General features: G+C 34.5%; 1 protein-coding gene across 6 annotated transcripts in view; it reads left to right on the top strand.

The window, feature by feature from the left end:
* The window catches only part of LOC123673811 (rho guanine nucleotide exchange factor 11), a 99,888-nt gene that overhangs the window by 14,966 nt on the left and 58,392 nt on the right, over positions 1-26,530 (top strand). For 3 of the 6 annotated variants that reach the window (XM_045608503.1, XM_045608505.1, XM_045608504.1), the window contains 7 exons: positions 2,795-3,160; positions 9,148-9,384; positions 11,243-11,389; positions 11,513-11,725; positions 12,890-13,340; positions 14,851-15,144; positions 15,952-16,005. In XM_045608503.1, the coding sequence (XP_045464459.1) occupies positions 2,795-3,160; positions 9,148-9,384; positions 11,243-11,389; positions 11,513-11,725; positions 12,890-13,340; positions 14,851-15,144; positions 15,952-16,005 (1,762 nt within the window). The remainder of the gene's footprint in view (positions 1-2,794; positions 3,161-9,147; positions 9,385-11,242; positions 11,390-11,512; positions 11,726-12,889; positions 13,341-14,850; positions 15,145-15,951; positions 16,006-26,530) is intronic. The other 3 variants (XM_045608506.1, XM_045608508.1, XM_045608507.1) reach the window with 1 other exon arrangement.

Below are 26,530 nucleotides of genomic sequence, written 5' to 3'. Positions count from 1 at the left end.
GATTTTAATATCTTAAAAAATTGGAGCTTTTAATTAAATGGTTAACAATTTATTGTATCCACTGAAATAAGGCTGTCAAATTTTCCAACTTTAATATAGTATAAATGATGGCTGGAGGAAAATCAAGGTTCTATCAAGTGGAGTTTCGTAGATTTATTTTGTAGTCATGACTAATGACCTAAGCAGTGTCGTAGATAGGTAACCAGACCTCGTTGAAAATAACAAAACCGAGATCTTATCTACCTACGCCACTGGATATTAATAGCCGATGCTTCTTCAGTTGAATATCTGTACATAGCAGCAAACCACTTCTGTGAGCCCATAATTTCTAGTTTTATTAATTCAAGTGACAACTAAGCAAAACGAGAGCATTTTGTACAATTTAATCCTAGAAAAAATCTAAAATGCAACAGTTTTAGTATAAACAGCTCAATATTTCCTCCAACCACCAGGGTACTTTGGAGCTAAAGCCTATTTGTTCAGGCCATAAAGTAAATAATTTATAAATTATTGTATTGGCCAACAAGGAACTTCTGAAGATACTATAATCGATTGCTCCCCATTTTTCTCTTTGATTTTTTTTTTCAATGTGATATATTATAGGTTCACATTTTTAATGTGCTCGTGAAAATATCTTGAACAAATGGAAACAAGAACTACACCAAACATTTGCACTGTACATAATTCATCATGATGCTGTAAATACTTAGTAACTTGAAAGTATAGCCTTTGGAGTAGTGAGGACTAATTACTCTTTGCCGATTCAATATTTTTATTACATCATATACGGGGTGAGTCAATAGTGTTCGATCGGTCGATAAATCTTGGAAATTTTGGTCTAGGAGAATGATTTGACGGAATCGACAGTACTCAGCGCATGAGCTTAGATTGTTTTTGACTCTTCTTATATAATCATAATATCCATGAAATTCTGATTTCGAAATACCCCACTTGTCATCATTTATCTGTGGTAATTTTTTACGTAGTACACTTTTTTCGACAAATTTCATGGATATAGTGGTTAAAAGTGAAGATCATATCGTGAAAACCGTTCGAGATAATTATACATTTTTTTTCAATTCATTTCCCGAAAAATTTTCTAGTCTTCTTCAAATTTACGGATCATTCTACAGGTGGTCCGAAAGACTACAATTTTCAAAAAGTAATCTGTAATCTTTAAAAAATGTCAATGAGTCATTTATTCTGATGGCATGCCCTGAATTTTTTGCCTGTCTTATAGACTAGTGAGTGTTCTTTATTTTTTTGTTAGGACATATTGTGACTAAAATTGATAGTTTTCAAAATGTTTCGCATTGCACGTTTTGTACGGGAATTGGTAATACACTTTCCACGCATACAGTTTCAAAGGGCTAAGAATACTCAACTCTACTTAATACGTACAAATATTGAAATTATAGATGAGCCAAATCAAAGAAATCATCAAAATATTTTTTAGCGTAAAATAATATGCAGTCATTTCGAACTCCTTGAGAGAATTCAGACTATATTCCTGTTTCTTCAGGTGATCCCCATTTAATTTTGTCAAAATGAATGTTCCCAAATATTTTGATGATATCTTTGATTTGGCTTATCTTCAATTCAAAAATTTGTAGATAAATATTGATGAGACTTTTTTAATTGTTGACTTTTTTAGTTGAAAATATGCATTCACATCGAATTCCTTAAGAGTTTCTGTTTTTTCACGTGGTCTTCATTCCATTTTGTCAAAATTCAATTGATATTTTCTGTAGATATTGAGTAATCTTATATCTTTGAGACTATACATATGTATACTGCCAGTCCTCGTACAAAACATTAAATGCTTTTTTTTTTAAACTATTCATTTGAGAGCCAACATGTCTCAACAAAAAAAATTAAGACTATTCACAAGGCTATTCGACAGGCAAAATAATCAGGGCATGCCATACGAATAAATGATCTTATTGACATTCTCATTTTTAAAAAAGTTCAGTGTTTTTCGGACCACCTATAAATTGATTATGGATTCAATATTTTTAATAATTCATTGTTAAAAGTCACTTCAAACCACTTTCAGGTATCCAAGTTCTTAAAAACTTCACCTTTACGTTGAAAATTTGTGCAGTAAAACTGTCTGCGCGAAAATTTGAAGTACAAATCTCAGTTTAGTTTTTAGTGGTGTTTCCGAATATCAAAAGAGATTTTCAAAATTCCGATGTACAGGGTGTTGTTTCGAGGATTCAAACGATTCATAACTTTTTGTTAACCCGGACCTGGATTTTCAAGGCGGTTATTGCATGATACTTTTGGGCTATCAATTAGGAACATATTTGCCAAATATGAAGAAAATATACCGGGTGGTTCGTTTGATATGGCCTCAGAAAGAAACGGGCAAAATTCATAAAACACCCTGTATCTCGGCTACGAAGACACTAAGACCCAATAAATGGGGTATCTCCAGAACCGCTTTGGTGTCATCTATGCACCTGTGAAGTATTTCCGTTTCCCAATGAAACACCCTGTATAGAAATTGGGTATTCTCATTTAAAACAGAACAGGGTGGTACGTGTTTCACCACTTTCGGACCAGCCTGTTGAGTCAAAAAAATAATTTGAGCATATGCGGTGAGTAATGTCGACTCCGTTAAAATTTGAATCATCATTAGAGCCCAAAATTTCCAAGAGTTGTCGACCGATCCAACCCTATTGACTCGCCCTGTATACATTTCACTTGGTGACCTGAATTTGGTTTCATATTCACATCTTTAAGGGGCGTCGCCCTTACTAACCTCGCTTTTACTGTCTGTCTCTTGCAGCTGCCACACTGTGATTCTGCCTCCTCTCCCATTTCTCCCGAAACTGGGGCCTTGCCAAACGGTAACTCGGAGCCTCCGCCGTTGCCGAAGAGGACGATCAGAGTGTTTGGCAACAGTACAATTAACAATCGCAGTAACACTTACCCCCTACCCTCCCATCCCAACAAAATGCTCAATTCGAACGAAGTCCAAGTGGATAATCCCATATATTATCCACCCCCTGATGGACCCCCTCCACCTTTACCACCAAGACGAAGTTCCATCCCTTCCTCGCCCCAAACCCCTCCTGGCGATGTTTCCAATTCAATAAACAAACAAATGTCATATCCTCTTGTGGCTACTTGCGCAACTCTGGTTAATAATTATGTAAGTAACAGAACACCAACACAATGCAACACGTCTTTCCAATAACTAACAGTTTTGTTTTCTTTGCACTGACCATTTGCATATATGCACACACCCATACACGTAAAATCACGAAATTGTTTTTCATTTTTGTTGATCCTCACCACTTGCATAAAGGTCTTGTCTTTACATAGGCGTACAACTTTGCTTCCGCAGTTTTTTCCGGTATTCGAGGCTTCATTGTAAAAAACTGGTTATAACGGATGTTTTTTTTCGAGGTATATAACTTCAAGTTGGCATTACTGTTCAAGATGGCGACCGATTTAACAGCTGTCAAGTGATTTATTCTCAGTTTGGTTTGGCAATTCATCATGAATAGACTCACGCCTGAACAACGCTTGCAAACAGTACAATTTCATTTCGAAAATAATGGTTCTGTGCGAAATACGTATCGCGCACTACGTCCATTTTATTTTGTTTAGCGATGAAGCGCACTTCTGGTTGAATGGCTACGTCAACAAACAAAACTGCCGTATTTGGAGTGGAGCTAATCCTCAAGTGTATGTCGAAACACCGTTACATCCAGAAAAACTGACTGTTTGGTGCGCTTTATGGGCTGGTGGAATCATTGGTCCGTACTTCTTCAAAAACGATGATGGCCAGAACATTACAGTCAATGGTGATCGGTATAGAGCCATGAAAGAGGGAGAGCTTCCCGAAATATCAAATATCCGCTGATTCAATTTTTTTTTTGTCTTTTTTGTAACTACCAAAACTGATGATGTTTGTGATATACAGGGTGGCCACTTTTCCAATGGGATTGTATTGGTAACTTTTAAACCATAAGAGTTAGAAGGTCGGTCAAATGGAGAAGAAGTTGCATGCATAGAAGCATTATCAAGCAGTTCAAACAAATCGAGATTATCAGGACCGGTTATTGAGATATCATAAGAAAAGTAAATTTTGTCATTTTGATTTTTCTTTTTTTCCCACTGTATTTCTACTACCCAATTCATGTTCTATAATTTATGTACAAACTTTTTCATTCCTGAATTGAACAACCATGATGTCCAGGAGCTGTGGTTTCAACAAGACGGCGCAACATGTCACACAGCTCGTGCCACAATCGATTCATTGAAAGACATCTTTGGTGACCGCCTAATTTCACGTTTTGGACCTGTGAATTTGCCTCCAAGATCTTGTGATTTAACACCGCTAGACTACTTTCTGTGGAGCTATGTAAAGTCATTGGTCTATGCGGATAAGCCACAAACCATTGACCATTCGGAAGACAACATTCGCCGTTTTATTGCCGATATACGGCCACAAATGTTGGGAAAAGTCGTCGCAAATTGGACGTCCAGATTGAACTACATCCGAGCCAGCCGTGGCGGTCATATGCCAGAAATCATATTTAAAATGTAATGCCACAAGATTATCTTGCGGATAAATAAAATTCATGTCAATCGAATAATCCATCGTTGTTTCATTACAATTTAAAGTTCTATAGCTCTAAAAAAAAACACCCTTTACATTTGTGATTCGAAGAATTGTTTATCGCTGGCCACTACTTTCTCCCATCTTTCGGGCAGCGTACGAATCCCGCGTCATCTTTCAAAGTTATCCACGATTCGATCCAATTTTTTACTTCTTCATAAGACCGGAAGAGCTGGTCAGCCAGGCCGTGTGCCATTGATCGAGCAACGTCTGGAGAATACGGCGGGTGGGGTAGGACTTCCCATTTCAACGTTTCCAAGTATGTCTTGACCACTTTGGCAATATGAGGTGAGCATTGTCATGCTGTATAATCACTTCATCATGTCTCTCGTTGTATTGCAACCGTTTGTTTTTCAATGCTCGGCTCAAACGCATTAATTGCGTTCGATAACGATCATCTGTGATTGTTTCAGTCGGTTTTAACAATTCATAATACACTACGTCGAGCTGGTCTCACTAAATACTGAGCATGACTTTGAAACCGTGAATATTCGGTTTGACCGTCAACGTGAAGCATGGCCGGGAAATCCCCATGATTTTCTGCGCTTGGTATTATCGTTATGAATCCATTTTTCGTCTCCAGTCACAATGCGATGCAGAAATCCCTTTCGTATTTGCCTTGCAAGCAGCTGTTCACAAGCAAACATTCGCTGTTCAAAATTTCTCGACTTCAACTCGTACAATTCTTGTTGCGTTTGACACGAGTCTTGATCAAGTAATGCCTCCATTTCTGCATCTTCGAAAATCTTCTCTCTTCCACCGCCATGCTGGTTTTCGACGTCAAAATCACCGTTGAAACCACTCTCGGCACGTTCTTTCACTAAAAGCTGCCTCACCATAGATATTAGAGAGCAGTCGATGAGCCTCAGCCGCAGATTTCTTCATATTAACGCAGAAAATTAAAACATCCTATAAATAACGATAATTTGGCTCGTAAGCTGACATGTTTAATCGAGAATAACTTTATGATGCAGACACAAATCGACTAATGTTTTGATGGCGTTATGTTTACAAATACCGTTGCTTACTTTATGACATCTACGATCTATTTATTTCGACTACCACTTACCGCTACAGCCCTCTATTGCAAAACGAATGAAGCAAAGTTGTACACCTGATATTTTATATCCGAAATACTCACATTCAAAGAGATAAAGTCCTAGCCTATGAAAAATGATCTGTTCAACACAAGCACAGCCTGCTATAACTCTAAGTCCTGTATTGGGCGTCCCAAATTCGTTGAGAGATCTCAGAACCTTTTCGAGTTAGAAGAAAATGAATAGCACATTTTCGGACTCGATTTTTGAGATAATTAATTTGGCGACAACCGCAAGCTCATAAATTCTACTGTTTTCAAGCCATAAGAGAAAATTAGAAAATGGCGTGAAATTAATAGTTCTCATAACTTCTTTATTATTGGTGCTATAAACTTGAAACAAAAACATTACACTTTTTCAGTAGAAACCTTTTGGTGTAATAATTATGCAATTAGTTTTGATGTTATGATATGAACTTGTGTTTTTTTCAATGTAAACCATGAAAATTTCTGTAACAAATAAAAATCGCTTTTTCCCTTTTGACGAATACATAACACGATGAATAAATTTCTTATCAAACAATAAAAATCGTAAAAAGCTTCAGTTTCACACGGAACAATCAATAAAGTGCCTATCTATGATAATCTGTGAACTTCAGATACTTAAAATATTTGGTGTCCACCAAGGTCTTCGGATTTAAGACCGTTAGATTTTTTCTTAGTCACATTTGAAGATTAACATTTATCAATTTGGAAATTATGAAATAAAGGCTTAAAATTCAATTATTGCATTTTTTTCATGGCCAAATGTTTTGATATGATTTTAGTTATTTGAAATCGAAAGTTTTCGCGCCATTCCCCTTTCTCTTTTTTACCTTATTTTCAGAACTGAAAATGAACAATTGAATTACAGTTCAGCACTGATTAATTTAGTTGAATTAATTCTAGCAGTATATCAATGAATTACGAGTTGAACACGTTATCAAACTCAATAGTTGGGGCAACAATTTGCTGTATCTCATGGAGATTACTCGGAATTATAGTAGACTGTGACACTTGTGTTGAACACGTTGATGATACGAAAGGAGTGGAAGTATAAGATGAAAATAAATATTTCATTATCTTTGGGGTAATTATTGTTACATTGTCACTCAGATTCATACTAGATTACACTAAATGCGTGAGGTGCGTGAATTTAGCGAAAAATGGAAAGCACTATTTCTAGAACTGTTTATAATTTTAGTGCTTACTGTAAAACTTTAATGTGAAATTTTTCAAGCACAATTGTATTTTTAGAGAAACGCACAAGTGGTGTTTTTGGTGCTAATTTTGGACCAATATTTCTAAATTACCCAAACATTCTAACACCATTACATGAAGTTGTTATATACATAACCTCAAGGCCATCTGACACCGTTGTATCATTGCCAATATCTAACATGAATATTTCCCTCCTGTCAAAAATTCTATGTATCTGGAGAACAATTATCGAAAATTACAGCGATAATTGCATTGTAGGAAGCGAAACTGCACTGCGATAATTGTTCTGTTCATAGATGCATAGTTTCTATGCATCTTACACAGTTCGAATCTATGGCAATTCCATTCTACATCAGTTTGACAAGTGATGTAATAGTTTATTCGGGAAATATTCCCCCGAATTACACTCGTGCATCAAAATGACCGGATAATTTCGCATTCCAGCGTGTTTTCCTTGAAAAACTGCATTCGGTCATTTTAATTTTTGGAGAAAGAGCCCTCCACCTTCGGTGTCGGGCTCTTTCTCCAAAAATGAAAATGAACTCATGCAGTTTTTATGACAACACGCTGTCATGCAAAATTATCGGTAATTTTGATGCACTTGTGCAATTACTTACGATAATTTAATTTAAAACTTAGCGAAAGGTTCATTTAGTGTTCTGTTACCCATTATTTATCGTAAAGATTATTTTTGGGAGGATGAAAAATGACAATCTCAAGCAGGGTGCAAAATTTCATGTTCGGCTTCAAACCAGAACCATAGAAAATTCAAGAAGAATATTGAAAAAAAAACACTCGATATTTCAGTAACCACAAAACGGACTACGTTGAGATCACATTTTCAAAACTGAGGAAAATTCAAGAAGAATATTGGAAGTAAAACACAATATATCCGTACAATAGGTCCAATCGAAATGAGATTTTGTGTATGTTTAAAAAAATAATTCGTAGTTTCGAGCAAAATCTTGTTTGAATAGCGTCATCAGAATTATAGAAAATTCAAGAATGCCAAAAAAAAACTAATATTTCAGCGACAACATGTCACACTTAATTGTGATTTGGGATATAAATATTAAATAACAATTCCAAGCTTTATGCAAAATTTCATATTGATAATATAGTCAGAATCATACAAAATTCAAGCAGAATATCGAGAAAAAATGAGGAAAGAGCTAACTCATTTGTATTGTAGTCGAAATGATGGCCAACAAGAGTAATACAATAACTATAACTGTGAGGAATTACATTATGGTACGCCCTTGGAATGCTGGTATATTATTTGAATACATAATAAATTATTTAGTTGCCGCTCTTCATCGTTTTAGTTGATTGAATTCTTCTTATACAAAATTTTCGTTATGTTGCGTAATGTCTGTTTTGAAAGGAATGTCATTTAATATATTTTTCATATTATTAATTAGTTTATTTCGTATTTTTCAGTTACAGCATATTTTTGTACAGAAAAATTGTCATTTTCATTATGATAATCAATCGAAACTAAACTAAACCTGAAATTAGTTGCTATGAAAAATATGACAATGGTTAAGTTTCGCATTTCTTGCCATTGTAATAGACATTTTTTTGTTTCAATATTTTGCACACTACCTATACATTAATTACACAAACCAAATGAGAAGTTGTAAAATTCAAAAATTGTAATCCTTGGTTACTACCAAATGAATCTTCCGCTAAGTTAGAAATGAAATTAATTCAATATGTTAGATACTGGTGATGATGGAACGGTGTCAGTTGGCCTTGAATTTACTTATACAAATGACTTGCATACCACTCCGCAGATGGCGGCATCGTGAAAATTCCATTTTTAATTATTCCAATGCAGAACGGTTACAGCTTTCCGTTTTTTGGTTTACTAATATCAAGAACAGTACCTTTGACACCATTTGTTGAATCAACACTTCATTTTCTGATATTTTTGCAGAATATGAAATATATTATTTTCGTTTGAGAAGAATTATTGAAAATCGGGATCTTACTTTTTCATTAAATGATCATATTCAAGACATATTTATTCTGAGTTTAATGAAGAGAATATTGGAATATTCTAATAAGTTTCCCAGATAGTTTTTGGTTACTCTAATTCTATTTAATATCGAGAGATCCATTTGCTTTATGGTTATTAATTAATCCAGCTTTGTTATTAATTATTATTACTACCATTCCAATAATAGATCATAAGAATTCGATGATTTTTTAGCTTCAAAGCAATACCAGTCATCAACGTACGAAATCTAGTCCAGAGTCACTCCTCAATCTCAGTCCCTTGTGTGAGACGTCTGGAAGACTGAAAAGTTCAGAAAGTGTGAATGATATAAGTAAACAAGAGTCGTGGGATCCGCCAGAGGCTCCTCCAGGTACACCACCTCCTCCTTATCCTTCTCCGAGGATGGGGAGGAAGGATGCACCGGATAATGGTGATACGAATAATGGAGAGGTAAGTTTATACAATATTTTACACAACAGTTTATCATTTCCTCCATCTCGAAGAATGTCCCAAATCCAATGATTTTTTCCAACGAAAAGTGATTTGAATTAAAATTAAAAAAAATATTTAAACTTTTCCAGAACCCAAATTGGGACTTTTAAGTACTAGCCATGCCTAATAACAACTTAGCTTGTTTATGGATAGAGGTTGTGACACACAGATTTTAATGCAATAACTTTTTACTTTTAACTCTAGTATTATTACATTCATTGTTTTAATTTTTTTGGAATTGAAGTCTAGGTAATGTAATGTTTCCAATTAGGTAAGTGTCTCTTGCCAAAATTATTCAGTGGCGTAGATATAGCGGTGCGATAATCCTTTTCCTATTGAAAATCTACACCACTGTTTTTTTTTCGGGAAAATTATTTCATTTCTGAAATTAACAGGGCTTCCCTAAAAAAGGGTCTTGGGTTTTTTTCATAGAATGTACCATTTTCGAGATAATCGAGTACAAAGCAAACACTCCACGAAAAACTACAAAACTTAATTTTTAGAATTTTTCCGTCAGTGATAAATCAAAGTACAAAAACTAACGAAGTGTATTATAAAGCTTTCAGATGAATGGAATTTTTTAGAAAGAACATTTATCAGACTCAAACACTAAAAAAATATTCACAACAATTTTTTATTGTTTGAGTGTGTGACATATGTTTTTTTCTGAAATGTTCAATTAAATGCCATACATTCGTGTATAGTGCTTGCCTTGTATTCGATTATCCCGAAAATGTTACATTCTATGAAAAAAAATTAACGAGCCTTTTCTTTAGTGGAGCTCTGTTTATTTCGAAAATGAAATAATTTTCTTGAAAGAAAGACATTGGTGTAGATTTTCATTATGAAAAGGATCATCGCACCCCTATATCTAGGTCACTGAATAATTTGAGCAAGAGACACTTACCTAATTCGAAACATTACATCATCTAGATTACAATACCTAAAAATTAAAACAAATGAATGTAATAATGCCAGAGAAATAGTAAAAAACTGATTTTGTTTCGAACTTTAATACCCTTTATCTACTCCTATTGAATTATATATTCATTATTCAACTGCTTTTGAGCAATTAATAGTATCTATTAACAAACAACGTGAGTTATAATAACTCACTGCTATAACTCACTATAATAAATATGGCTCTGTGCTTCTATTCGGTTGGCCGAAAGAGGACCTTCCACTATCAATATTGAGGGGAGGAATGCCACTTTGATAATTTGGACGTTTATAGGTAACTTTTCTGGTTTGTGAATAAAGTTCTTTCTCTATTCTTGTATTTAAGTATTTATTGTTATAATCGTAGATAAAGTATAGTATTCAACTTGCGGTAATGGTCATAACTCACTTGATGAATTACAGTACTCGCCTGCGGCTCGTGCTGCAAACTTCATCTGCGTGAGTTATGACCTACATTACCGCTCGTTGAATAATATCCTAGTATTTCGAAAACGAAGATTGTTAGGTTATATGTTTATATGAAAGAATTGAATTTAGTATAACCATGGCAATGCAAGTTTGATATTTAGCGATTTTGTATTCAATATCATTTTCAAATATTGAATTTAATAATTTTTTGTCTCAAAAATTTACGAATCATATTCTCGAGCTCAAGCTCTTATAGTTTTTTCTTCGAATTATTCAAAAGGTTTACAATCTTTGAAATCGTTCGAGGGCAATATTAACATTAATAAATATGTCCTTATTGTTATTGATTTATTTGGTAACAATAAACAAATCCAACAACAAATGAAAAAATGAACTAATGAAATCATGATTTTGATATACTGAAATTGAATGAAGAAATTTATTTTAGGATGGTTCTAACAATTGTTCGGAAACGGATTCTAACCCAATGAGAAATAGATTAGTTGATAATGCTGTGATCCACGCTGCTACATCTCAAGTGGTACAACAGCCAATCATGAGCATGGAAGATGATGAGATTTCAGATCAAGAAATGGTTAGTTAACTCTAATTGATTATAAAGACTTCAAGAATACCATATGTGTCCTTTTGTGAATTAAGCACACCAAGATCTCAATCAAATCAATTATTTAAAATTACTCCAACAATTTTCTTTCAGGAACAGTCAGAGGAACATAGCCCGTTCAAATCACTTACACGCCTTTGGGAGAATCCACCACATCTTGCTGTATTTACCAACTACATCTTATCGAATTCGGATCCTAATAGTTTATTTTTCTATTTAATAACAGATTTATACAAAGAAGGAAATGCCAAGGAAATGAAGAAGTGGGCATTTGAAATACACTCCACCTTCCTTGTTCCTGGAGCAGTGAGTATAATAGAATTTTTATTATAACAATGTATAATCGTTTCTGTTTCCTTTATTTGGTTGTTTAAGAGAATTTCCAAAGCAATAGAAACATCGGGCTTCAAAATTACCCATTGAGTACATGGGCGTACAACTTTGCTTCCGCTGTTTTTTATTCCTGAAAGTCGAGACTTTATTGTAAAAAACTGGTTATAACGAGTGTTTTTTTTCGAGGTATATAACTTTAAGTTGGCATTACTGTTCAAGATGGCGACCGATTTAACAGCTGTCAAGTGATTTATTCTCAGTTTGGTTTGGCAATTCATCATGCATAGACTCACGCCTGAACAACGCTTGCAAATAGTGCAATTTTATTTCGAAAATAATGGTTCTGTGCGCACTACGTCCATTTTATTTTGTTTAGCGATGAAGCGCACTTCTGGTTGAATGGCTACGTCAACAAACAAAACTGCCGCATTTGGAGTGAAGCTAATCCTCAAGTGTATGTCGAAACACCGTTACTTTCAGAAAAACTGACTGTTTGGTGCGCTTTATGGGCTGGTGGAATCATTGATCCGTACTTCTTCAAAAACGATGATGGCCAGAACGTCACAGTCAATGGTGATCGATATAGAGCCATGATTACTAATTTTTTCATTCCTGAATTGAACAACCATGATGTCCAGGAGCTGGGGTTCCAACAAGACGGCGCAACATGTCACACAGCTCGTGCCACAATCGATTTTTTGAAAGACACGTTTGGTGACCGCCTAATTTCACGTTTTGGACCTGTGAATTGGCCTCCAAGATCTCTTGATTTAACACCGCTAGATTACTTTCTGTGGGGCTATGTAAACCTAGTGCCCATCTATAATAATCGGTGAACTTCAGAAATTTGAAATATTCGGTGGCCACCAAGGTCTCCGGATTCAACACCGTTAGAATTTTCAACATTTCAATATTCTCAAATTATTGAATGTTGTTCTTTAAACGTGATCAAAGGATAAAATCTAACGGTGTTAGATCGGGAGACCGAATATTTTAATTTTCTGAAGTTCACAGTTTATCATAGATAAGCATTCGGGTAATTTGCCGTGTGAATTTGAATCTTTTGAAAATTTGTTTTCAGTTTGATAAGAAATTTATATATCATGTTACTTGTTTTTACCTGAAAATTTTTTTCAGCCTCTTCGACTTGGTAATTGCAACGAAAACGTCGCACGCGAGATTGACGATGTCCTTATGAAAGACAAAAAGGAAGAAGAAATTCTCCGAAAAATATTCTGGAAGGCGAGAGCTAGAGCCAAAGAAGAACTGAGCAGACAGTTGGTCGATTTCAAACAAAAAAGAATTGCAGGATTAGGAACAATCTATGGTCCTGGTGATGCAGCACTTTCAGAGTTGTATCATGATAAGTCAAAGGAGTTGAGGCTGTATGAATCGCTGTTCATAGAGAAACTGGAACCTTATCTAGTTGAGGTGGATAAAGATAATTATGATCCAAAAAAATTTTATTCGGCAGCTGCTTTGACCACAATTCTGCAGAGGACCTTTGGCTTGCGATTGTCTCTCCCATTGATCGAGAGATGTCCTGTATTTGTCAACAAGGAAAAATCTTTCAAGAATAAGTTTTTACGTAAGTTACCTTCATAACGTAATGAATGAATGAAGTTATCATAATGTTTGTGTCTAATTTTTGTGAACAGGTTTTTTTGGCTGCTTACAATTAGAGAATGTTTCTTGTTTAATTTTGCTCATTTTGGGTCATCTTGTTGGTTCATTATTTCTGATGATAATTGGTCCAAAAAAATTCAATGAAAACCCCGCCCACCTGCAGTCTTCCTTTCAGAGCTGATGCCAGAAACATAAAAAAATGAAATCTCTTATTAACATACTATGTTGTTCATCTTTCAATTAAAATTATTGTACTAAATTCATTTCTGATGAAATTCATTATGTGAAATTGTTATTATACTAAAAAAATTATTTTTTTACCAAGTACAACACTTCACAGTTTCGGAGTTATAGAGCAGTAAGATTTAATAATGGAAGTAATAAATCTTAGTAGAAATTACAGAGTTTCAGTTTATTATTTATAATGTTCAACCTGTTGAATAGTTCCAGATCCAATTTTATGATTCTTTATTTTGAAATGTGTAAACCACGAAAATGGAAGAAAATTTGTTTCATCTGTTCATTAAGCTTTTCTCTAAAGCTATTTGAGCTATTTGCATAAAATTCAGTATAAAAATTGGTTTTAATTATTCATTGATCTTTCTAGCTTTGAATGCAGTTTCAAAGTTAAAAAAGAAGGCAAAAGAAGTACAATTTCTCTACAACAATATAACCATCATAAAATCAAACCTGAAAATGATTTTGACTAATAAATTTTCCACCCCAAAAGCATAGTCTTGAAATATCCTAGTTTATATTTGTAAAAAATGTTATTGGAAATTGAAATCCTAGCCCTACTATATTCAAACTTAAATTAATTGAAAATTCAACAGGAAAGTTGATCAATAACCTTCTGTTCATAATCTGCAACATCATATATAAAGTTTCCTTTGGAACGGGACATAGTAATGAAGAATCAAATTCAAATTTGTAGTTATAGATGAAAAACATATATTAATGCTTTTTTTAAAAATTCAGATATAAATGAGGGATCAATTTGAAATCAGGCAATGGGCTAAAACTTCGAAGCTGTAGAATGTATTCCGAAATTGTTGAAACTGTTTCATCAATAATCAAATGGAAAATCAATCATTTTGCAAAATGTCCGTCATTTTCGAAGTTTGAGCAGAGAATGACCTTGAATGAACAAGCTTACTCACTTACTTCAAGGTCATGATCAATTCTATGTACAAAGCAGCTGGCCGCTTTGTGCACGATAACTTTTGATCTGAATGTGCCAGAGACTTGAAATTGTCAGGGTTCAAATATCTCGGCTAATTCACTTAAAAGACAAAATCCGGTAGATGGTTGTAACCATATGAAATCTTATTTTCTGAATAATGGAAAAAGTAGCATCCAATTGACCTGAAATTTAAGAATAAGTTCATCCATAAAGTATTCAGAAAATTAGTCATAATCATGTGTTTCAAATTTCTTGAATAATCATCAATTTCAACGTTTCTTCTTTCCAGCTGGACGCATTTCCAGGAAGCTCAGTATTCAAGGACATCAGTTCATAGCTCAACAATACTACACAGTGATATTGTGTAATAACTGCCATCAGATTATCTATGGTATCGGACCTCAGGGATATCGTTGTAACGACTGTAGTATTAATCTCCATCGTCAGTGCATCAATTTGTATGACGATTCCTGTCCCGGACCCTTCAATAAGAAGGATCGTGGAATTGGGAAAATTCTTAGGATACGACCACACGAGTCGGATCATAGACGAAAAGCTAGTGCTACTAATAACTTCTTACACAGTAAGCATATTAATTCTCTGTTAATCCAACTTTTATTAGATGAAGTGATTTCAAGCGAAAAACCTCGTTTTCATTGGTAATTACCTATAATAACCAACTGCATTCAAGCGCTTTTGGTCCTTGTTGGGTTATATCACATGACATCGTGAATAAGCCTTTCAACGTCACAGATTTGAACCTAACCTAATACTACCAAAGGTAACCTAACCTATCATGATCCTACCAAAGGTAACCACACTTGAGAGGTCATTAAAGAAGTGAGGTTAAATTTAAATGAAAGAATTAATGAATTCCAGACTTGATAATATGCAAGCCTATACAATTCTCTTTTAATGCGAGCTTTGTTTTATTAAAATGGAGCGTTAATACAGAGGGATGATGTTAAAAAAAAAGTTGTTTGTGTTTGTTTTGATCACAGCACCCTGATCTGCATTATTGAAAATGTTGGACCATATTTATAGCCACACTGTATTCAAGCGGGAGTTGGTCATTCATGGTTGTTCCTAAAGGCAAGACCAGAGATAACCGCGGTTATTAGTGGTTATTCACTTGAAATCGCTTTTGAGTTATCAGTTATGTGTTTTGGAAAAATTATTTTGAATATTAACTAAATATTTAAATTCAAACTAACAAGAAATTGTTACGTTCTTTCTTTATTTTGATGTGTTAGTTTCTTTCACATGCAAATACATATTTGATTTATTCTTCAGGCATACTGTTCTGGTTTGATATTGAAAAATTTGTATGAGAATTCAACCCTAGAAGTTTTTTTTTTCGCAAGTATTTCATAGTTACTCTTTTTTTCAGTGGAGCGGGATAGGAGGCAAATGGAGGATAAAGACTCTGAGGGCAATGATATCGGTAAGTTTCTATTTTTTTTTATCTTGAAGTTATATAATTATATTTGGTTAGGAGAGAATTTTTTTCATAAGATTCTTATTAACTCATGAACCGCTGAGTTTTTACCCCAGTTATGGCATATTGCTGAAATTGTCATCAAATAAGCTTTCTTACGATGCAATAATATACCAGGTGTGCCATTTGAAAATAAGAAAGTAGTAGACTGTTTCCGGTATAACCGGAAGTTTTAGAGATCTGCAAATATTTCAGGGAGATACATAGGCTTACAACTTTGCTTCCGCCGTTTTTTTTCCAAAATTCTAGGCTTTATTGTATAAAACTGGTTATACATTTATTTATTCAAAGTATTGTCTATCGTTTTCCTCTACTTTTTTCTATCTTTCGGGCAGCGTACGACTTCCGTTTCGAAAAAAATGGTTATATTTTGAAGCGATCCACAAATCGATCCAATTTTTTACTCCTTCATAAGACCGGAAGTGCTGGTGAGCTAGACCGTGTGCTATTGATCGAAACAAGTGATAGTCCGAAGTAGCAACGTCTGGAGAATACGGAGGGTGGGGTAGGACTTCCCATTTCAACGTTCCCAAGTATGTCTTGACCACTTTCGCAACATGAGGTCGAGCATTGCCATGCTGTATCGCTCGCCTGTGATTGTTTCAATCAGTTTTAACAGCTCATAATATTCTACGCCGAGCTGGTCCAACCAAATACTAAGCATGACCTTGAAACTGTGAGTATTCGGTTTGGCAGTCGACAAGAAGCATGGCCGAGATATCTCCATGATTTTCTGCGCTTGGGATTTCAGTCTCCAGTTACAATGCGATGCAGAAATTACTTCCGTTTGTGCCTTGCAAGCAGCTGTTCACAAGCAAACAAACCCCGTTCAACATCTCTCGGCTTCAGTACGGCACCCAATTTCCAATTTTGAAATGGTTTGTTGTGTCACTCCCAATGATCCTGCCAATTGTTGTTTCCTTTGACACGATTCTTGATCAAGTAATGCTTCCAATTTTGCATCTTTAAAAACTTTCTCTCTTCCACCGCCATGCTGGTCTTCGACGTCAAAATTACATCACCATTCTTGAAGCGTTGAAACCACTCTCGGCACGTTCTTTCACTAATAGCGGCCTCACCATAGGTATTTGAGAGCATTCGATGAGAAATGACAAATGACGAGAATATGGCTCGTAAGTTGACATGTTTAATCGAGAATAACTTTATGATGCAGACTCAAACCGATTAATATTTCGATGGCGTCATGTTTACAAATACCTTAGCTTATTGTATGACATCTACGATTTATTTCGACTACAATAGAGTGTTTTTTTTCGAGGTATATAACTTAAAGTTGGCATTACTGTTCAAGATGGCGACCGATTTAACAGCTGTCAAGTGATTTATTCTCAGTTTGGTTTGGCAATTCATCATGAATAGTGCAATTTTATTTCGAAAATAATGGTTCTGTGCGGAATACGTATCGCGCACTACGTCCATTTTGTTTTGTTTAGCGATAAAGCGCACTTCTGGTTGAATGGCTACGTCAACAAACAAAATTGCCGCATTTGGAGTGAAGCTAATCCTCAAGTGTATGTCGAAACACCGTTACATCCAGAAAAACTGACTGTTTGGTGCGCTTTATGGGCTGGTGGAATCATTGGTCCGTACTTCTTCAAAAACGATGATGGCCAGAACGTTACAGTCAATGGTGATCGGTATAGAGCCATGATTACTAACTTTTTCATTCCTGAATTGAACAACCATGATGTCCAGGAGCTGTGGTTCCAACAAGACGGCGCAACATGTCACACAGCTCGTGCCACAATCGATTTATTGAAAGACACGTTTGGTGACCGCCTAATTTCACGTTTTGGACCTGTGAATTGGCCTCCAAGATCTTGTGATTCAACACCGCTAGACTACTTTCTGTGGGGCTATGTAAAGTCATTGGTCTATGCGGATAAGCCACAAACCTTTGACCATTTGGAAGACAACATTCGCCGTGTTATTGCCGATATACGGCCACAAATGTTGGAAAAAGTCGAATCGAAAATTGGACGTCCAGATTGGACTACATCCGAGCCAGCCGTGGCGGTCATATGCCAGAAATCATATTTCTCTAATTCTGTGGTTATTCCGTTCATTCTTCCACATCTTGTAGAACAAAATCGTGCGAGAATATATCAGAAACGCACAGTTTTCATGGTTATATTTTATTATTCTATGTTGGTACTCCGAACTTTCCGCCACGGCTTTATCTGTCAATTCATCAATTTGCCTTAAAGAAATCAGTTCTGCCAACCAACATTTTTCAATGCAAAAATCACTAAAATATATTTATGGAAATATTCCATTAATTTCATTGAAAATGCAATGAATTAGAGAAAATAATGTATAATACTCGTACAGAAGGCTCATTCTACCACTCGTTCATTCCAAAACTCGCCACTTCGTGGCTCGTTTTTGAATTTTGAACTCGTGGAAGAATATCAATGCCTTCTGCACTTGTATTATAAATAACTATTAAAATGTAATGCCACAAGATTATCTTGCGGATAAATAAAATTCATGTCAATCGAATAATCCATCGTTGTTATTTGAATTGTTGTTTAATTTAAAGTTCTATACCCTTAAAAAAAACACCCTTTACTTACCGCTATAGCCATCTATTGCAAAACGGCGGAAGTAAAGTTGTACCTGATAGATAATTGTCTTACACCCAGAACTGCAGATTTTTCATTTTCCTATCAAAGTCTAATAGGTCATCGCGGTAATCATCCTGGATTTGTCTCAAAATTATCGGAGAAATGTTTAATTTTCGTTTGTACCTATATTTTAAGAACAGCCTGTATAGTAAGAACAGCCTGTATAGTATCCGAAATGATACTACCCATGTATCGTTTTCATTTCCTGGATGCATGCCACCCCTTTATATATTTACATTTTGCCCGATAAAATATTCCTCTATCTTCCTTCTCCCCGACGGCGACGTCTTCCGAGCGATTTTTGACGGGAAGCGCACATCCCGATCCTGCGCGCCGCTACGTCTCGCGCTGTAGCCGTTTTATTTCCCGATGTGATGTCAGTGTGGGACTAAAGCTCTCCCGGTTGCCGTGCAATCTCATTTTATTGGTTCGCGTATCGGAACGCAAGGTAGAGAGCAACGTTATCGACTTTTTCAAACGTTTAATATTCACGATAATGTGCGCTAAATTCGCGTATAAGAGAGGACATGGACGGTCAGGATTACACCACACGGTCGGGTAGTCTGAAGAGGTCGTCCAGTTTCAAGAAATTACTCAAGTTGCCCAATTGGGGATCTTCAGGTGAATTTGGTGAATGAAAACTGCTTTTTGATGAACACGTGTTTGTTAACATAATGTCGGCACATTTATTTCTGGGATGGACCTTTTGTTTATCTACCTGGTCGCTATTGTGTATATTTTATCTATTAAATTCAGGGAGTTATTTCCTTGTTGGTCTATTTATATCCCGGTAGATGTGCCTTGAAATGATAAATATTATCCGAAGAAGCACCTATCCGATATATTTTTTTTTCGTTTTCCTAAGGAATATCATAAGGGCATCTGATTTTCACGAAAAATATCGAAAAACACACGTTGCTAAGTAATATTTTAACAAAAAGCATGAGACGAGCACAAATGCTTTGGTTTAAAGAAATATTACTTTGCATTGTGTTTTTTCGATTTTTTCACAGGAAAAATTGAATGCCCTAACGGTGTTTGACAAGACTTTTTCTTGAATCCATCGTTACTTGTATTCAAAGTTATTGTTATTTTTGGTGACAATAGCTGTCATGTTTTGCTGCTGGTAAACTGGAAAAACTGCTGACAGGTGTCGTACGATTTTTCCGTCTAGAAACCAATCGTAATTCAAATTTCCGCGATTGTGATTTGTGAAAATAAAGACGGGGAAAATAGTCGAGAGTGATATCATAAGGGCATATAATTTTTCTGAAAAAATCAAAAAACACATTGCTAAGTAATATTTTGACAAAAATGATGATTGCTGGTGGCAACTAAAATCCGAGCCGAAGACGAGGATTTTTTTGCACCTGCTTGAAAGCTTTTTGTTACAAAAATAGTACTTTGCTTTGTGCTTTTTTGATTTTTTTTTTAACAGAAAAAATTAATTGCCCGAATTATATTTGACAAGACTATTTCATGAGACTGTAATTACTTGTTTTCAAAGATATCTTCATGAAAATAGCTGACAGCTGCTGTCATACAGTTTTTCCGTCTAGAAACCATCCGTAATTTAAAATTGCGCGATTTTGATTGGTGGAAATCAAGACGAGGAAGATAGTCTGTCTAATATCGATAAAAAACTGAGAAAATTTCGAACTACATTCTCACTGGAATCGAATTCAGAACCCAATCGAGATATTTTATGTAAGAGCTAACAGTTATACCTTAAATTTTGCAATTCTTGCACAAATTTTATCTTATTTTGCTTTGGTTTCATGATTATAAAGATAATACAAGAATCGTAGACATTTTTGACAGATAGTACAGGCACATGACTTGATTCACAAAACTCTTCTATTTGTGAGCTATTTCAGAATAGAGATCAATAAATATTTATTTTAAATTTGACTTTTTACGCGTTTGTTTTGGGAGAACCAGATATCATTTTGCCCAATGTCGCATTTTCGTATTCGTAGCCGAAAATAGCCTTTTTCGGCAACCGTCCGGGAAGTGCTCACTTCCCGGACGCTTTTTCTTTGAGAAAGTAGCATTTCCCGGCCTAGTCCGGAAAGTACGTACTTCCCGGACTAGGCCGGAAAAGAATCATAGAATCCATAGAAACCGAGATAACGGCTGACAGTTCATATGAAATTAGTTGTCAAAAATTTGCATGTTTTTTTATCGCACTCGCAATAAAATATTGAAAGCAGCAGCGATAGTGTTATTTTACATGGTTGCCGAAAAAATATTGTACGCAACACGCCCGAAAATGGTTTTTTTGGACTCACAGACTTCCAGGATTCGCTTACGCTCGTCCTGGAATTTTGTCTATTCGTCCAAAAAAACCCTATTTTCCGGACTTGTTACGTAAATTACTATTAATGAGTGGGTTCGACTCATTCATGAATAATTCGAGCTTAAAATCAATTCTATCTGGTCGAAAAATTCCAAGATGCAAGGTAATACAAAGTACACGCTGTATTTATACAGGGTGATTCAAAATGCAGTATCAATATTTCAATGCCGTATTTTTCAAGTCAAAATAAGATTTTTTTTTCTATATAGTTGTGTCTGAAAACGTTTCGTTGCCGAATTACATGGCGTTGAAGTTTTTTTTTCATTGCTCTTTCAGTTTTTGGGATATTAAGATCAAATTTGAAATATAGGTTCGTTGGGTTTCTTTTTTCCTGTTGATGTTTAAGGAAACTTATCGTTTAGATCACAAAACAAACAAGTAGAGTTTTTGTTTTCATTATGATAATGGGTTCCTTCCTTTACTTCATTATTTTTTTTTTTGTTTTTGAAAATTTTAATTATGTAGCGAATTACAAAAATTGATTTCACTCTGTTCTTGTTGAAGATCGGAGATGCGTATAAATTACGGGAGACAAAATATTCATCATCAAAATATGGAATTCACTTCATGTCAGAATCCATCAGCGGCGTTCTACAAAAAAGTTTATGGAGAAAAAAGGGCTTGACCCCCGAAAAATATCTTTTCCTTTAGCTTGTTAAAATCACCTGGCATAGTGGATGATGTAAACTAATCTATATGAAGAAAAAACTAATAAAATCTTGAAACTATAATGCTCTCTAGTTCGGTAACGAAGAATTATGTTTATGAAAAAAGATATTTTGACCTGAGAAAAACGCATCTGAAATCTTGATACTGAATTCCGAATAACCCTGTATAATATTTGTAAATTCCAATGAACAGATCGATTTCACCCGAAATAGACAGATTGAATGTTCTTCAATGATTTGTGTTGATCTGAAATTCAGTATTAAAATTAGATGAATACGAATATAAACTCGAGTTCTTTACTTGATGTGAGTGCTTTTCTTAATTTTTCATCTTTTGGAAATATGATAAGGTCAAGATAAAAAACTTGTGATATAAAATCACGGTTTTCGTAGGAAGTTATAAGGAAATTGTTTTCCCTAAAACATTTGAAAATTGTTATCGCAAGATAAGATTGAAACGCGTTAGTTAATTGAAGAAAAGATCATGAAGATTCACGTAAAATATTCTGGAAGCAAAAAATTATGATAAAAATCTCAAAATGTTTTCGATAGAAGAATTCACCCAAAAATTTATCTAAAACATTTCCTTCATAAGGAAGCAATGAAGTTTTTCTGAATCAAGAGTGTAAGGCATTTTCGATAGTTAGACGGCTAACCGTTCTGGCATAGAAGTGTATACTCTTCTAGTAATTACTCTGAAACTCCTCAGGGTAGGTGTGTTTTGAGTGTAATTAGAGTGACTTCCTGATTTCACATGAGCGCTCTCCACGATTTCTAAGCTCGGATGCAGCGTTGTACTGAAGTTGATGTAATATTTTTGCACTTTCAACTTTTCATCCTTGATTGCTATATGAATACCTTAAAAACTGATTATGTGTCAATTTTAGCTTTTTCTGAAAAATCCCAACTCCAAATAATCAACAAATTAACACAAAATAATTTGTCGATTATTGAGAAAGACGAGATTCACATATCAACTCCAAATAATTCTGAGAGCATTTAGTTAGAAATGTCTCGATAAAATCTAGTTGAAAAATTAGTTAACAGTCCACAGTATCGAGCTTATCTCGAAAACTATAAATGTTATTTGTATGGAATTTGTTATAGATATCGTTTTCTAATACCGCATTGGTCTTTCTGAGTCGGAAACGATCTATAAATTTTTAATGTTGAATTGCTGAAAATCAAGGATTAAATTTTGGATAATTCAATACATGAAGAAATAAAGAAAAATATGAAAGACGTGTTGCCAAAATTATACTGAATATAACACATAGTCTGAGATAAGAGGATATAATAAAATGTCGAAATTTCAACTTTTCAAATATCTAAGTCTCAGGCAATCAAGCTAGGATAGAATCAAAATAAAAAAACAGCCTCATCTTGTAGGACAAAATCGTGCGAGAATATCGCAGATTCCCACAAATTTCAGGATTATATTTTATTATTATATGTTGGTGGTACTCGGAATCCTGTCACAGATTTATCCATTATCTGTCGAATTTGTGTTTTCCCAATCCACTGTTTTCAATGCAAAAACCACTAACCGATATTTATGGAAATATTCTATTGATTGAATAAAAAATCAGCGAATTAGAGAAATTAATGTATGTAATACTCGTACAGAAGGCTCATTCTATTATACCACTTGTTCATTCAATTGGATTTTCTCTATTTCAGTATCGCAATGAGTACATTTCAGTACTAAAAACAGTGCTGCAATAAACTCTCATTACAGCATTGTTTTCAGTTATATTTTTAGTTTTGTGGTTGTCTACACTGATTTCCAATTCTATCAAATTTCAACACACGTCAATTGTCAATATAATATAATCTGGGTATAGTGAAATTATTTACTACATTATTCGCAATTTCTCTTAATTCTGGTGGTGTTAAATCGATTTCGTCAGACGAATTTGATGCGTAATTATAAATTATTTCAAAATTCGAAATTTACGATTCAAATTCTGTAATCTGTCAATTTTCTAACAATCACACCAACTGTCAAGATTCAATACTGAATTCACTAGGATGTATAATCTGAATTTTTCATTGAATTTGGGCAATTTTTCACAAAATTTGACTGAAATATCGTCTAATACTCTAATAGGTACTCGTTGCAGAAGGCAATTCCAACATTCATGTTTTCGAAAACTAGCTTCTTTTCAAATTTAGCATTCGTTTTGGAATAGGAGCACTATAATAAATAACTATTCAAGCTTGTTGTAATTTCATATTAATCTCTCCATCAAAACCACAGAAAACTCGATATGTTTTCGAAGTTATGAGGTCACCATAGACGCAAATTCTTATTTTCCAGAAGAAAATAATAAACTATAGTAAACATTTCACGTTTTTTGTTTGTTTCGATATAGGTGATTTTCGTGAACCAATTTGCGTCATTATCCTACATCCGTGATATTTCCAGTTGGCGATATCCGCTCCCTGACTTACCGCTATCATTTATACTGCTTTGAAATCTGCTTCACAGGGGAAAATATTGGTAGTATAATTCGATTTATTACAATTTTAGGATCGGCTTTGCCTGGAATCGATGATATTAACGGAGTATGTACTCGGTAGTTATATCCCGAGTTCTTGCCAAATACTCGAATATTTCCCTGACTGCAGGAGGGAAAATATTTGATGATTTGGCAAGCGCGAGGGGTATGTATACGAAGGGCTATTTCCCGAAAAAAACTTCACTTAATTTCAATTGTTCAAATACTAACTGTAATTTAAATAAATAAAATCTTTTCGACAGTCATCCCGAATGTTTTCGATTGTTTAAAACGTCATAAAAATATTCACCTAAAGCACACGTGCAAATACGCGGCTATTTTCATGCTGCATTGATATCAAAAAATATTGGTTCGTTGCTAAGTGATTTGTATCATATACGTTTATATGATTGGTTGACATTTTTTGAGGGGAATAGTCATCAATATTAGACGATTTCAAGGTATATGGATCACTAGATCCGATAATATCGTTTTTCTTTCAATCATGAGGTATCTGAAATATGAATGAAAATTCAGTTGCAAAGCTCACGGGAATGTTATGTTTCTATACAGATTTTGAATCAGAAGCCATTAGTGTTATTAAAAATATGTTAAAGAAGCTCTGAATTGGTGTCAGTAGCGCTCGTTCATTCGTGTATTGAATACCTCAGATCAGTTTTATGTATTACATATACAGGGTGAGTCAATAGTGCTCGTTCGGTCGATAACTCTCGGGATTTTAGGGCTAGGAAAATGAGTCAAATTTTGACAGAATCGACAGTACTCAGAGCAAAAGCTTGAATTATTTTGGACTTTACAGGCTGGTCTGAAAGTGGCGAAACACTATACCACCCCGTTTTTTCAAATGTGAATGCCGCTAAATTTTTATATCATACTCATAATCTCCATGGAATTCTGATTTCGAAATACTTGTCACAATTTATCTGTGGTACTTTTTGACGTAGCCAATTTTTTTTGATAAATTCCAAGGATATTATGATTTAAACTAGAGATCATATCTTGAAAACCGTTCCAGATAATTCCAGGTAATGTCTTTTTCATGTCCCGAAAATTTTGTAAGTTTTCTGAAAATTTACGGATCACTCTACAGGTGATCCAAAAGGCACTGCAATTTCTGAAAAATTACCTTTAAAAAATGTCAATAAGTTCATTTATTCAAATGGCATGCCCTGATCTGATCTGATGGATATCCTAGTTCCAGTAAACACATACAGTTTCAAAGGGAAAATTTTGTCTCTCCTCTTAAAGGTGTAGTGCTAAAACATCGAAATCTGCCCACCCTTTACAACTACCCTGAAAATTTTCAACATTTTCTAGCATGTAGTAAACACGAAGTAGAAACTTTTGAATCACAAATTGAAGTAACATGACTAACGAAGCATGCATGAAAATAACACATGATGTAATCTAATCATTAATGCTTTATTAATATGATACGTCCAAATATTCTGTACATCTGCTAATATCATCATCACTAATTAATTAATATTCAACATCACCTTCCTAAAGGAATTACTGTTAATTGAAAATACATCTATTGGTTCATTAATTCCAAAAATATTTCTCTATTGTGTATGGTGAAGAAACGATTGTTTTGAATTCGTTTTTAAATTACTGGAATTTTAAGCACTGAGTCTTTGTATGCTCATTCATAAATGCCTTAATCGCATCATTGGAGACCACTTGATTGAATATATAACGATTTATGTCTTCAACAGAACGTCATAGACGTATGAATGGCGAACGCTCAAAAGCTCCTGATGTCAAGAGAGTGGTTTCCTCATATTTTCATTTACCAAAAATTTGACATGCTGTCATAAAATAGAAACTATGAATTGAGTGAGAAATGAGCAATGTTTTTCACTACTTATTGAGTGAATTTGTAGAATATAGCCCAAAAATACATTCGCGGGTAAAAATAAAAATTCCTGATTCCTGATAAATTCTTTGAAAAGGACGAATTCTGAGCAAACATAATCGTTTATTTTCGAGGTATCGAATGAATAATATTAGCTGCTGTTTTTTTCTATTATACGTCAATATTTATTTTTCTCCGAGCTAAATTCACTATTCCTACTATTCAACTAACTGCAACTGAACAATTTATTTCACAAAACAAAGACTATTTTCACTAGGTTGTCATCGTAAGGTTGTACGATACTGATGAGCTCTAAGATGAGCGAAACCTGTCTATTGCTGCCTGCATATAGATATTTTTTTTCCTCAGTCATATGTTTGAAAGGGGAGTTGTCAGAATATTTAAACTAAACCGCA

Source organism: Harmonia axyridis, chromosome 2, assembly GCF_914767665.1.
Source record: "Harmonia axyridis chromosome 2, icHarAxyr1.1, whole genome shotgun sequence".
In the NCBI taxonomy this organism is placed as follows: domain Eukaryota; kingdom Metazoa; phylum Arthropoda; class Insecta; order Coleoptera; family Coccinellidae; genus Harmonia; species Harmonia axyridis.
The sequence above is the reverse complement of the archived record's forward strand: the minus strand, read 5'-3'. Positions and strand labels throughout refer to the sequence as shown.